We start from the raw sequence: 14,754 nt of genomic DNA, 5'->3' as shown, positions 1-14,754 counted from the left end.
GCTAAGAAGGAATCAACTTTGGATAAAAACAATGGGCAATTTTCTGAAGTAATTTGTGTTAAGAACAAACTCTCAAGCATTTATCTATGGATTTTGCATGGTATTTAGGTGTTATTCCCAGAGAATAGAAGGATTACTTTAAGGATTCCCTGCTTAAAATGAAATACTCTAATTTTTTTGAGTATTCTTCAGGTAAAATGCCTTTTACTATCCATCCATTCATGTGTTACTTGCATTTTTTTCAAAATATACTTTGAGAAGGTTGTCCTGGTAAGAAAAAGGCACCTATTATATGACAGGCATGGTGCTAAGCACTATCACAAATATTATTCCATTTGATCCTCACAATTCTGGGAGGTAGGTGCTATTATAAATCTCCATTTTATGGTTGAGGAAACTGAGGCAAACAGAGGTTAACTTGCCCTGGGTCACACAGCTAGTAAATCTCTGAGGCAATGATGGTAGGTACTTTACCTCTTTCTTTGTGCCATTCAGGAATACTTTTTGCAGGAGTCCTCTTTCCAGGTCCACCCAATAGATTTTCTCCTTTCTGTAATGAAAATCCATCAATACTGATCCCCCAACATTAGTCGCCAGTCGTTCATAGTTAGTTCCATCCATATCAATCCTAAAGACGGCATTTCCATGGCTGAAAATTAAGAAGGGTGCAGGACCTGGATGGGGAAGAAAAAAACAAACCATATATTCACATTCATTTTAAAAAGAATATTCAACTAGATTTTAGAAAAATTATACCAAACAGAGGTAAAATTATCCATTTACAATTCATCTTTCTAATCACCATCATTCTAATCATTTTCATGTTTCCAGCAGGGCCCAGTAGTTGAGTCATTTTTTTTAACCCTTACCTTCCATCTTACAATCAATATTGTATATTGGTTCTAAGGCAGAAGAGTGGTAAGTAGGCTAGGCAATGGGGATCAAGTGACTTGCCCAAGGTCACACATCTGGAAAGTGTCTGAGGCCAGACTTGAACCTAGGACCTCCCATCTCTGGGCCTGGCTCTCAATCCACTGAGCCACCCAGCTGCCCCCCTTGAGTCATGTTTTTAAAAATATACAGATAGTCTTATTAATTGTGGAAAATAAATGTCACCAAATTAATTTGGGTTGGGGTAGAAATTCTAATCATTCTAATCACCATCACTCATAATCATCACATTTCCTGCAGGAAAATAGATACAAAATTACAGAGGTTGGGTCATGGGTTTTTTAAGATACAGATAATCTTCATTAATTAATTGTGGAAAATAAGAGTCATCAAATTAATTTGGGGTGGTGTGGGAAGTGAATTGCATAAAGAGCAAGATAGTTTCCCTAACACCTGAGAACTCTAGATCAGTCATTAATGTGTGAGTGGAAAATCAATGGTAATCTCTATCACATGAAAAATGCAACTTAGCTAAGCCCTGTGCATTTATTTAAGGGTCAATGTTTTAATTCTAAGATGTTAAATATAAGGTTATAGTTGTTAAATGTTGATATTGATACTTGGATTGCCTCCTTCCATTCCCCACCAACTCTCTCCCTCACTTCCTCTACTGATTGGTGAGTAAGATTCACAAAAGCAAAGGCGGAGAACAGAAGAGAGAAAAAAGGAAGAAAAACTTGAGGTGGAAGTCCTGGAATGCCTCCAAAAGACCTAAGCCTGGACCTGGTTTACTCTCATTTCTTTTATCCTTCTGAAGAACTTGATTGCATTCCTTCTTTTCAGTGACCAAGCTATTGAAAGGTATATACTCATATACTGTTGGTCTTGAGGTTGCTATTTGTATTGGTCTTGGGGCTGCCAAACTTCCACATCAATGTGGCCATCGATATTTTTTTTGTCCTTTAAAAGAGAGAGGTATCTCAGTGGATAGAAAGTAAGGCCTGGAGACAAGAGGTCCTGTGTTCAAATATGGCCTTGGATGCTTCCTAGCTGTGTGGTCCTGGGCAAGTGACTTAACCCGAATTGTTTAGTCCTTGCTGCTCTTCTGCTATGGACTGATATTTAGTATTGATTCTAAGATAGAAGGTAAGGGAGGAAAAGGAGGACAAGGAAGAGGAGGAAGAAGAGGAAGAGGAGACTATGAATTTTTTTCTGGGATTCCCTGTTCAAAGAAAGGAAAGATTAAGATCCTATGAAATGTTTAAGGTCCCTTTCCTGATCTTTAGGGTACAAGAACGGACCTTCAGAAATTGCAAAGAGGAAGAAACTCTCCATTTGCTGCTCTAGTGGTAAGAGCAGCTGGTACATACAATGAGGGCTTCCCTATTGAACATTCCCTTCTCCAGCCCAAGATCTGTCTACACATTAGGAAAATGGCTCGACTTAAACCAGCAGCTTCTTGAGGTCCAAGAGAATATCTAGTCTGTTCTCCTATAAGACAGTAATTATGTTCTATGTCTTCTGGGCACTCAATAAACAACAGGAGGGCACAGTGAAAAAGAGCTGGCCTTGAAGACAAGACTTTAGTTCTGTCTGTGGGACCTTGGGTAGGGCAGTCAGTCAGTCAATCTGCTAACAGTTACTAAGCACCTGCTTCAGGCCAACACTCAACTAAGCATTTTACAAATATAATCTCATTTGATCCTCACCACAAACTAGAAAGTGGGTGCTATTATTATCTCCATTTTTACAATTGAGGAAACTGGGGCTAAAAGTGGCTTAAGACTTGCCCAGGGCCACACAGCTATTAAGTGCCTTAGGTCAGACTTAAAGGTAGGTCTTCCTGAACCCACATCCAACACTGGGTGAAAAAGAAAGAAAGTTAAAAACAAGTCTTTAATAATATGGCAGGATTTTTGTGAGACTTAAATGGGATAATGTATGGAAAGAGCTTTGCAAACCTTAACATACATTATCCCAGGTATGTTGGCCCATGCTTATAATCCCTCCTCCCAGTGGATTGCTGGAGACTGGGAATTCTGGGCTACAGTAGGGCCAAAGCTGAAAGGATATTCCCACTAAATCTGATACCAACATGGTGAGGATGGAGGAGCCATGGGAAGCCAGACCAATCACAACGGGGCCAAGGGACTCAAGTTGGAAACAGTGTGGGCCATACTGATTAACAGTGGGGTTGGTTAGTGAGTGGCCACCTAACTTCCAGACTGGATGAAATAGGGCCAGCCATGCTATTAAAAGTTTAAAAAAACAAAACCCAACCACCACTCCTCACCCTTATCAAAGTTAGTTGATATTTGCCTTATTTGTTCAATCCATAAGATCAAAAATTACAGAATAAGAGGAGCAAAGAAACTCCTAAACTTGGTAGTTGCCTAAGTGTTGAGAGGTGGCCAACATTAATTCCTTTTTAACTCTTACCTTTCATCTTATAAATAATACTGTATGGTTCCAAGACAGAAAGATAATTAGGAACAAGTGACTTGGCCAGGGTCACATGGCTAGGAAGTGCCTAAAGCCAGATTTGGACCCAGGACCCCTGTCTTTGAGCCTAGCTCTCAGTCACTGAACCACTTATCTGCCACCTGCATTATATTAGCTCTGGTAATATCTCATCTTATGTATTATAGGTGCCCTCTACCTCCAGGCGATTGGTACTGATGCTCAGAAATTGGTAACAAGGAGAAGCCTGGCAACCACACGACCAACAAAAACAATCCTCCCAACAAAGAAAAAGGTGATGACATCACTAGAGGATGTGAACAGTCTTGCAATGCTGGAGGTATATTGTTCTAGCCAGGAGTGTATCTTTTATGCCTCTTCATAGTCCCTGGACACACCTGCCCTATGTGTGTGCCTTTCATTCATGCTCCTTGTTTACAGGTGTTCTTTGTATGCATGCCCTCTTCCCACAGGTGATAGGGTGCTTTAGAGGGAGTCTTTCCCATAGATTAATGGTTGAGGGGAAAGGAGAGATCTTTACTTGCCACTTCATTTGCTATGCTGTTGGATTTAAATGTCTCTTGCTTGAATTTATATATACTCTATCTGTTAAAACTTAATGCTTTGTATTATTATATATAAGAAGGAAGGAAGGAAAGAAGGAAGGAAGGAAGGAAGGAAGGAATGAAGAATGCAAGGAATGAAGAAAGCAAGAAAGGAAGGAAGTGAGGAAGGAAGGAATGAAGGAAGGAAAAAAGCAAGGAAGGAAGGAAGCAAAGAAGGAAGGGAGGAAGGAAGGGAGGGAGGGAGAGAAGGAGGAGGAAGGGAAGAAGAGGGCAAGGAGAGATAGACAGAGGGAGAAAAGAAAAGAGAGGAAGAGAGAGAGGAAAAAAGAATGAAGGGAGGGAAAGTGACCACTTCAGTGAAAGCTTCTAATTAATGTAACATTTGATGACATAAGCAAAAAAGTTGGATTTTCCTTTTTCCTGAATTTTTCTTTTAAAGAGGAAATATAATGTGGAAAAGCTCAGTGTCTCCAAAGAATACTACCATATCATAAAGAGATAATGGGAGTCCTTTTGCCCTTGCCAGACAAGTTTTGTTTCTTAAGACTAGATTGATCTTGAATGATTTCTCTGATTTTACAAAATAAAGCAGATGGATTCAGTTCTCTATTCTTGTTCTCTTTTGCCAACTACTATACTTAGAAATGCACAGACCTATTTCTCTAGCTCCTTAGGTTAGGTATATATGTCAGTAATATAGGATAGGATAGGAGGGAAGGGGTGGGGGAGAGAGAGACGCAGAGAGACAGAGACAGAAAGAGAGAGAGAGAGAAGGCATGGCAAGAGGGAAAGGAAAGAGAAAGGAAGGCAAGGCAAGTGAGGGGAAGAGGGAAGAAAGAAGGGAGAGAAGAGACAGGGAAGAAAGAGAGAGAATACAGAGAGACAGAGAGAGAATCAAGTGACACAGAAAAACTAAACAGAATTGTGAACCAGTAGATTTAAATTTGAATTCTAATTCTATGATAGTCTCTAGAAAATTGTTTCAATCAACAAGTTAATAAGTAATTTGTTGAGGACCCACTCTTGGCAAGCACTGGTTCTGAGTGTGCTGGGGTTACAAATTGACAGGTTAGTTTCTGTCCTCAAAGAGCTTATGTTCTACTGCTAGAGTACAACATAGTCACAGAGAAGTTAAAATAAGAAACATACAAAGTAAATACAAAATGATTCTGGTGAGGTGAAGGACACTAAAAGTGGGGTGGGGCATGGATCAGGAAAAACCAACAAGAGGTAGGGGCATTTGAGCTGAACCTAAAAACTGTGACTTCCAAAAAGCAGATGTGAGGAGGGAGAGGATTCCAAGCATGAGAACAGCCTCGGCAAACGCTTGGAGGCCAGAAACAGAGTGTCATAGACAGGGAAAAGCAAGTAAGCCAGTCTCACTGAAGTGTAGAATGCACAAGGAGAAGTAACACCCAATCACCCTGGCAAGACCGGCTCCAGCCAGACTTTGAAGGACTTTCACTGGCTTTTCCTGCTAGGAAATGAAATGCAGAGCGCTTGGGAACATTGCTTTTTAACCTTGTGCCAGAGACTCTAAACATTTCTTAATGCTTGCAAAGGCTAGGATCCAAGCTCAACCACTACAAATGCAGAAGATTCCTCTTTCAATAAACTATCCTGAATGAGGCCCCAAAATAAGACATTTGTGGAAGTGATTCTCCCACAGCTCAAATGGCCTGAGGAAACTTTGGGACACTTTCTCCCTTTCTAAGCAAACAGTTCCCATCGAGGAAGACAAGTCTACATGGTCACTTCAGACAGCCGGGATTTCTAAAGCCAGCTCCCTACTTGCAAGTTGGATGTGCAAAGCATTACAGAAGGAAGATTTATTCAAAAGAAGAAAAGCTAATAAAGACACATGAGTGAACAACCATTAGCCCCAAAGATACATGAAAATTGTCAAAGATGATGGCTTTTCTGATAGGGATCTCCACATGTCCCACCCCAAGGACTGCCCTCCAACAGCTGAACTTGATAGGGAAGAGGAGAAGGGTGTTCTCCCTCTCTTCTGCTAAATTCCCAACATTTTGCCTGAGGCTCCCAGAACCATCGGGCAGTCTCCCTCCCTATCTGCCAATTTCCCAGGCAAGATGAAAGAAGACTTGGGCCTTCCAAGACTTTTACCACCTAAAGTACAAGACACTAGAGCTCCATGCCATCCACTGGAATCAAATTCAGAATAAAGGGCTAAAGTAAAAGAGAAATTTTCCCATAAATTTAAATCCCAAAATTAATCTCCTTCAGCAAAATTGCAAGGTGGACTTAATAATGACTGCTAGCATTTACATAGTACTTTAAGGTTTGCAAAGCATTTTGCAAATATTATCTTGAAATAATCCTGGGAGGTAGTTACTATTACTATTCCCATTTTATTGTTTTGGGTTTTTTTTTTATCATGTCTGACTCTTTATGACCCCATTTGGGGTTTTCTTGACAAGGATACTGGAGTGATTTACCCTTTCCTTTTCCAGCTCATTTTACACATGAGGAAACTGAGGCAAACAAGGTGAAGTGGTTGGCCAGAGTCACACAGCTAGTGTCAAAGGCTAGATTTGAACTCGGGCTTTCTGATTCCAGGTCCAGCATTCCACCCACTGCTCCACCTAGCTCTCTTGTTTCTAATTTCATGTTATTTTATCAAGTTGTATTAAATAAAGGTTCCAGAATATAACATAAGGCCTTGACCAAGAAAATGACATTTGATGGCAGAAATTGTCCAAAGAGAAGCTCAATTTACTAGGAATTAATTATCTTTTAAGGTCTCTGAATTATGCAGTGTTACAGAGCCATTAAGGTTTTACATGCAGGGAGTAATCCCCTGTCTTATGAGAACATGGCTAAATATCTCACCATCTACTCCCAGCAACCATCCACCATTCAAAATGTTGCTCATGTTTCCCTTCAAGACTAGCAGAACAAAATACTTCTCCAAACCTTCTAGCATGAGAAAAAATATTCCCAGATGTTCTAAACTCCCAGAGTATTTCTGGATTTACTCTTCCAGATTGCTGTAACTAATAGAAAAGCAAACCTCAGCTCTACTGGCAAAGTGAATTCAAGATAGAGAAGGTGGGGAATGGTGGGATTTCACCAAACCAGATAAAAATGAATAACTGCACAAAAGCCCTACTCCAATGGCTCCCAGTGGCATTCAGGCAATAAGGTGTTCTCTAAGCCTTCAACACAAGATCTAGCTACTAAAGTCTAGAGAATTTCTATTCAGCTGGAAAGGCAGCCAGGTGATGCCATAGTACACGAAGTGTCAAGTCTAAATTCAGGAAGACTCAATTTGTGAGTTCGAAACTGGCTTCAGACACTTACTAGTTGTGTGACCCTGGGCAAGTCACTTAATTCTATTTTCCTCAGTTTTATCATCTTTAAAATGAAATAGAGAAGAAGAAATGGCAAGCCATTTCAGTATCTCTACAAAGAAAGCCCTAAATGGTGTCACAAAGAGTCAAAGATGACTTGAAATAATTTAATAACAAATGACAACTGAGTAGGAAGTTTGGTCCCAAGTACAAATTGCACCAACTTCCAGATGATTGTCCAAAGGACAGAAAATCTCACCTCCAGAACATTGGCCCTGGGGTGATGAACTCTTTGGCCAAAGTGAGCAATAAAACAGGTAAAATTTTTTTTAATTTTAATTTTGAATATTTTCCCATAGTTACATGTTTCATGTTCTTTCCCTCACCCAAGCCCCTCTAACACCCCACCCCTTGTCCAATGCACAATTCCACTGGGTTTTACATGTATCATTGATTAAGACCTAATTCCATATTATTGATAGATGGACTAAAGTTATCATTTAGTGTCTACATCCCCAATAATATCTTCATCAGCCCATGTGTTCAAGCAGTTGTTTTTCTTCTGTGTTTCTCCTCCCACAGTTCTTCCTCTGAATGTGCCTAGTTTTCTTTCTCATAAGTCCCTCAGAATTGTCCTGGATCATTGCTGCTAGTACAGAAGTCCATTACATTCAATTTTACCACAGTGTATCAGTCTCTGTGTACAATGTTCTCCTGGATCTGCTCCTTTCACTCTGCATCAATTCCTGGAGGTCATTCCAGTTCACATGGAATTCCTCCAATTCTTTATTCCTTTGATTCCATCACCAACAGATACCACAATTTGTTCAGCCATTCCCCAATCAAAGGACTAAAACAGGTAAAATTGAAAAAGATCTCTTCTTGTGAGCCCTTTCCAACTCATTCTCTTTCTAAGGAAACCAGGGGAGGATTCCAGAATAAAGAAGGTGCTAAGAATTTTAGTTTTTAAACTTAAGACATTTATGTAATTATTATAGAGAATATGGCCTCGATGGGCTGGGAAGTGCCTTCCTGAATTTCTCTGTCTCTTTTAGAAGAATTGAGATTCCCTTAACAAAGTTAATTCCTTGTCAATAAGGTTAACAGGAATAATATCCTTGTTCTGTTATTTTTTATATCTCCTCAATAACATGTCAACTGCTTTGCCCCGGTATAGTGGAACCAGTGTCCTAATCTCTGCCCCCATGTAAATTAGTCTAGTTTTTCCTTAAAAGGAACAGAGACAGCTAAATTGCTCAGTGGATAGAAATCCAGGACTGGGGATGGAAAGTCCTGGGTTCAAATCTATCTTCAGATACTTCCTAGTGATCCTGGACAGGTCATTACACCTATTGCCTAGACCTTCCTGCTCTTCCAACTTGGAATCAATACTTAGCATTGATTCTAAGATAGAAGGTAAAGGTTTTAAAAATAAAATTAATTTTTTAAAAAGAGTAGTGAGATTACCCTTTAAAGACTTAGTGATGGGTCTTTTTTTGGTTAATTGTTGAATGACCTCCAAAAATCCAATTTTTCCCCAATATTGAGCATAAACTACTTGGGGGCTGTCCTGAGTCCCCTTGAATCCCAGATTTAACCCTCTTTGGTAATGAAGTTTACAGAATATGGTACCTAATTACTGTCTCATTGGCATTCATGTTAATACTTGAGCAATACCCTTAGACTTGACCTTTAAAGGGAGAATAGATACAGATCAAGAAAATCAGGTGTGAGAGAGATACTGGGAGAAATGGAACTACACATAGAAACTAGAGCTCATTCCTCTTAGAGGGGAAGTCTGGATATTTTCAAAGTCTTCCAGGAAATCATGTGGCCCCAGAAATGGAAGCAATATAAAGGCAGTGGCAGAGAGAAAAAGAATTTCTGGGCCAAATCAGAAAGCAAATGACTCTGAGCAGGTCTCCTGAACCCAGAGCAGGAGTTTCTAGATAATGCTAAATTCCTGGATGAATTACCAAGCTCCAATCTATTTAAAAGAGCTGTTGATTTAGAAAAATGAGAAGTATGGGGCAGCTAAGTAGTTCAGTGGATTGAGAGCCAGGCTTAGAGCCAAGCTGTGTGACCCTGGGCAATTTACTTAACCCAAATTGTCTATCCCTTAATGCTCTTCTACCTTGGAATCAATACACAGTATTGATTCTAAGATGGAAGGTAAGGGTTTTTTTTTTTAAAAGAAAAAGAAAAATGGGAAGTAGATAAAAAACAGTGACTTTAATGAGCACCTTTTTTAGAGAAATTAAACTAATTCAAATCAATAACTATGATTTTGTTATTCAGTCATTTCAGTTGTATCTGACTCTACATAACCCCATTTGAGATTTTCTTGAACTACTGAAGTAGTTTTCTATTTTCTTCTCCAACTTGTTTTACAGATGAAAGAACTGAGGCAAATCAGGTTAAATGACTTGTTTAGGCTCACACAGTGTCAGAGGTCAAATTTGAACTCAGGTCTTCCTGACTCTAGGCCTAGCACTCTATCCACTGAGCCGCCTAGTTTTCCCAATAACTACAAAAAAGCCAAAAGAGTCCAAAAACCATTTTAGCCAGGAAACACTAGATTTCCTTGCCAAGTCAGAGGACATGACAGCCACGAGAAGGGCTAGTTTAAAATACAAGCTCATTTATAAAATGTTATGGTAAAAGAAGATAGAAAAATACAAGCAGTATGATCTCACAAAGCAGAAAAATGAGGAAAGCAGGAAAATGACTCCAAAAAAATTGGCATGATAATAAATATAGGTCATCTTAAGAGCATTTATAGATAAAATTGGAAGAAAAATAAAATTACAAGGAAACAAATTTGCCAAAAATCTGATAATGCATTCTCACCATTGAGACATTACCATATTTGAACTCCAATACCTTAACATATCACATACTCTATGGAGAAGTAGAAATGGTTCTTAAGATGAAATTAGGAAGGCCTGACAAATGAATACAAAAGATATCTATACTAGAGCTAATGCAATTTTAAAGGCACTTAGAGACTGATCATATTTCGAGATATGACAATGCTGGAGGGGAAAATTCAGAATAAAAAATAAATTATTTATAGTGTTATTAACCACACCTAATAAATTTCTGCAATAATATTTTAATTGGTTTAACTAATTAGAAACTTGAACTGTGACCATCTAAATTATTTCATATTCTATAGAAGCAGCAGCAGCATAGGACATGGATAGAGAGCAGGTCTCTGAACAGGGAATACTTGGGTTCATCTGCCCTCCAAATGGTGTGACCCTGAGAAAAATCACTGAATCTTTCTCACAAAGCTCCCAAATAATCTTCAAAGATGATAAGCAGCAGGAAAGCTTTAATTGGTAGCTTTATTTTAAAAGAAAACTAGTTTAATGGTTTTAATTGGTAGACAAAGTTCTTTGTGGAACCTTCCTATACCAATGAAATCACAGGTCCATAATAATATATCACCAAAAAAAAAAAATGACTAATTCTAGAAAAAGGGGGAAAAAGGTTAGAAGGAGTGGTTTGAAGGAAAAGAGATAAAACCAGAAAAAGAGATAAGAAGGATTAGAGATGGCAGGCAATAATAAAGCAGTGATTATATAATATCCTATTGCAATAATTATCTCATTTTAAGTCTGGGGATGATACAATGTCTTTGAAACTCCACCTAGTTCCCTCTTCTACAATTTCAGAGAGTTTATAGTGGACAAAAAGTTGAGTTCAGTCACAATCACTCTGAGCCCCCAGTTAGGAAAATTCCTAACATTTGGCAGAGGTTGGGCTCTCTGCCTAATCTTATATTTATATTTATCTCTAGTTAATCACTGGCCTCTTTGTGATTGAAGCAAAAAAATTCAGTTTACTAGGAACATTTGGGTAAGGAAACAACAGATTATATTAATGTCTACGGTAACTTTTGTGAATAAATAGGCACTGGGAAGGAAAGTTAAGGAAAAAGCTGACATTTTCTCCAGGCTTCTTTTGACCTGGATCTTCAACTCTGAGATATGAATATAGCTAATGACTCTCCTCAAAATCTCCTTTCTTTAATGCAAAAGAAAAACATATGATTGATCTCGTAGTTCAATAGGGATATAATTAGGGTTCTGATGTTAAAAGATCACTCTACCGCAAATATGAATAGCATGGAAATAGGTTTTGAACAATGATAAACATATAACCCAGTGGAACTGCTTGTCAGCTCTGGGAGGGGAGAGGAAAGAGCTGGGGGTGGGGGGCAGAGGGAGGGAGGGCTTGGGGAGGTGGGAATCATGAATCATGGAATCATGGAAAAATATTTTAAATTAAATTCAAAACAATTTAAAGCTCTACCTTGGATCCTCAGTGATGACACACTTGGTCTAGCCACTCCAGTTCACCCTTTCTCATTTCACATCATAATTAAAAGATAATCCCTAGGGTAGAGCCAAGTTTCCTCGTACTATCCAAGTACAATTTTTGTGCAATGTCACTACAGCTTGAAGGACTTTTCCACCCTTAGTGTAAGATCTGTGAGACTGATTGATTGGACATCTTATCATTCACTTGGATAGGAAGGAGTGAGTAAATCTTACAGACAAAAGTAATGGAGAAAGACAAGGAGTGAAAGCTACTTTTCAGTTTTCTGCAGCTATGTGAAATAGTGGTGACCCACAATCAAGACCCTGATCACCAGATTCTAAAATATCTAAAAAGAAAGCCCTGTCTGCTCAATGAATCTGCAGCTGTCTTTGTTATGTGATTTAAGGTCTGATTCATGAATACCACCAACCTGGAACAACAACAAACATATATAACACTGTGATTTAAGTTAACCTATCAATGCATTAGACAATCTCCTAATCTAGACAACAGAAACAATCAGGTACAAGTATAACAGAACTGTTGAGTTAAAAGTCATAATGACTGGGGCCAGAGTGCCAAAGGGACAGTCAGGAATTTTCCCAGTGTCCTGTGGTGTTTCCATTTTTAGATCTAAGAAAGAGAATAATGCTGGTCCTTTATCCTTACGACTCAGACTACTGACCTGGAATCGTGAGAAACTGTCCTGTCTCCTTTATAGATGGAGGCTGTCTCTGTGAGCTACAACCAAAATGACTTTGCAGTATACTGACTAGATTGTTAAAAGTTAGCATTAAATGTTAACACTGAGAAATTCTATCCATTTGGCTTCATGACACATAGTCAGAAAGTCAATTAGAAAATAGATGCCTCAAGGACAACTATGTGAAAGCCACACTAAACCACAGGCTCTTCCCTTGACTGTTTCTTAATCAATAATTAAGTTATTTATTAAACACCTACTATGCTCTAGATACTGTGTCAGACAGCAAGGATACAGAGGCAAAATGAAATAACCTCTGCCCTCAAGGATCTTGTAGTATAACAGAAGAGACAACATATACACTTATTAAGATATATAATAATAATAAACTAGTATTTACATAGTATTTTAGTATTTGCAATCTGCACACTTCCACACAAACAACCTGGAAGAGAGGTGCTATTATTATCCCCACTTTACAGATGAGGAAACGGAGGCAGGTTAAATGATTTGCCTTAGGTTATACTACTAGCAAGTGTCCGAGGACAGAGCTCTATTCAGGTTATCCTGACTCAGGTCCAGAGCACCTATCAAAATAAATGCAAAGTAATTCAGAGGATGGTTTACTAGAGGGCTTGAGGGTGGGGAGAAACAACAGGAAAGATCTCCAGTAGGAAATATTGTCTGATTTCAACTCTGAGGTAAATGAAGTATTCTTGGGGTGAAGAGGTGAGAGGGAACAAAATTGCAGGTATGGGAGACTGCCTGGGAAAATATAGGGAGAGAAGAGGTGGAATATCATGGTGAAAAACTAGCAAGTCAGCTTGCAAGTCATGGAAAATCACATTCTCCAGCAACTTGAAAATCCAGGTTAGACAAAGGGCAATGGAAAGATTCATGGTAGGTGTAACATACACAAAATGCATGAAGGAAAACAATGTATAATAAATCCAGAAAGGATTTTATTATATTAAATTATATTATTTTATATTAATTTTTATTAATATTTACAATTTATAATAATTATTATTATATTATATTTAAAACCACTGGAGCCAGGTTTTGGAAGGTTTTAATTGTCAGAGATGTTTGCATTTGTAGAGGTAGCTACTGGAGTTTATTGACCAAAACTTTATTGGAGGGCTAGGCAGTAGGGGTTAAGCAGAAGGTGTTAGCATACTGGTCATGGGGGACGGCTAGGTGGCTCAGTGAATAGAGAGCCAAGCTTGGAGACAGAAGATCCTGGGTTCAAATTCAGCCTCAGATACTTCCTAGTTGTGTGACCCTGGGAAAGTCATTTAATCCCATAGTTTTGTCTTTAATGCTCTTCTGCCTTGGAGCCAATACTTAGTATCAATTATAAGAGAGAAGATAGGGGCTTGGCAACAAGAATAATAATTTTATTGCATTTGGTCAAAATTACTGTGAACAGATATAACAGAAAAAAGTTCTTGGGGACGGAAGAGGTATTGAACCAGAAACAACAAATAACTCAGTTGCTAGAGATAACCATTTGGTAATTAGAAAAAAAAACAGACTCCATCTGACACAGGAGCCTTTTGAGAATGATAAAATATAATGTCTGAAATAAAGCCTTCACATGCCCATATTAAATCTCTCGTGAAAAACTTAATGTCTCTTCCTGAGCCCAAGTGATGCCCAAGTTATATTACTAATCCTATCTGTTACTTAATTGGGCTTTATCAGTTTCAAAGGCTTACAGAGCAAATTAACCCAGAGAAAGTTGTTTTGATAAATAAAGGTAAGTCGACAAATAAAGTGTGACAGTGTGTAGCCACTGGCCCAAACTGTTGCTTTGTTCTGGCTGAGTGACTGAGTGGAAGAGGCAGCAGCACTCAGAGAACGTCTGATGTTTGTAGACTTCTCAGGGCAGCTTGTGTGCTGTAATGGCTAGAGAACAAGAATTATGCTTTAAAGTTATTGTTATGAATGAGACGCAAACCTAGAACTGGAAGGGACGTCAGAGGGTCATCTAATTCAGTTCCCTCAGTCAGTCAGTCATCGACCTTTTTGTTTTTTTTTAAACCTTAACCTTCTGTCTTACACTTTCTACTAAGTATTTGTTCCAAGGCAGAAGAGGGATAAGGACTAAGCAATTGGGGTAAAGTGACTTGGCCCAGGATCACACAGTTAGAAAATGTCTGAAGGCAGATTTGAACCAAGGACCTCTTATCTCCAGGCCTGGCTTTCTATCCATTGAGCCACCTAGCTGCAACTCGTTGAGTATTTCTTAAGTGCTTACCATGTAACCAAGGACTGTGCTAAGTGCTAGGCAAAAAACAGTCATCTAGCATTCAAATGCCTACTGTGTGTCAGGTACGATACTAAATGCTAAGGATACCAGACAGACAGAGACAGACAGAGGGGGCAAAGGCAGAGACAGAGACAGAGGGACAGGGGAGAAGGAAAGGGAGAGACAAGGAGAGAGAGAGAGAGAGAGAGAGAGAGAGAGAGAGAGAGAGAGAGAGAG

General features: G+C 38.9%; 2 protein-coding genes across 5 annotated transcripts in view; one reads left to right on the top strand and one right to left on the bottom strand.

The window, feature by feature from the left end:
- Window positions 1-671, bottom strand: part of EGF (epidermal growth factor) — a 114,516-nt gene extending 113,845 nt beyond the window's left edge. For all 4 annotated transcript variants that reach the window (XM_044682433.1, XM_044682432.1, XM_044682434.1 and 1 more), the window contains exon 1: window positions 475-671. In XM_044682433.1, the coding sequence (XP_044538368.1) occupies window positions 475-621 (147 nt within the window). In that variant the 5' untranslated portion in view covers window positions 622-671. The remainder of the gene's footprint in view (window positions 1-474) is intronic.
- A 2,335-nt stretch (window positions 672-3,006) lies between these two features.
- The window catches only part of LOC123252255 (ribulose-phosphate 3-epimerase-like), a 62,376-nt gene continuing 50,628 nt past the window's right edge, over window positions 3,007-14,754 (top strand). The window contains 3 exon segments of the mRNA XM_044681643.1: window positions 3,007-3,088; window positions 3,540-3,691; window positions 3,793-3,824. Coding sequence (XP_044537578.1) covers window positions 3,007-3,088; window positions 3,540-3,691; window positions 3,793-3,824 — 266 coding nt within the window.

Source organism: Gracilinanus agilis, chromosome 6 (genome assembly GCF_016433145.1).
Source record: "Gracilinanus agilis isolate LMUSP501 chromosome 6, AgileGrace, whole genome shotgun sequence".
Lineage (NCBI taxonomy): Eukaryota > Metazoa > Chordata > Mammalia > Didelphimorphia > Didelphidae > Gracilinanus > Gracilinanus agilis.
Note: the sequence above shows the minus strand (reverse complement) of the source record. Positions and strands in the feature narration are given on the sequence as shown.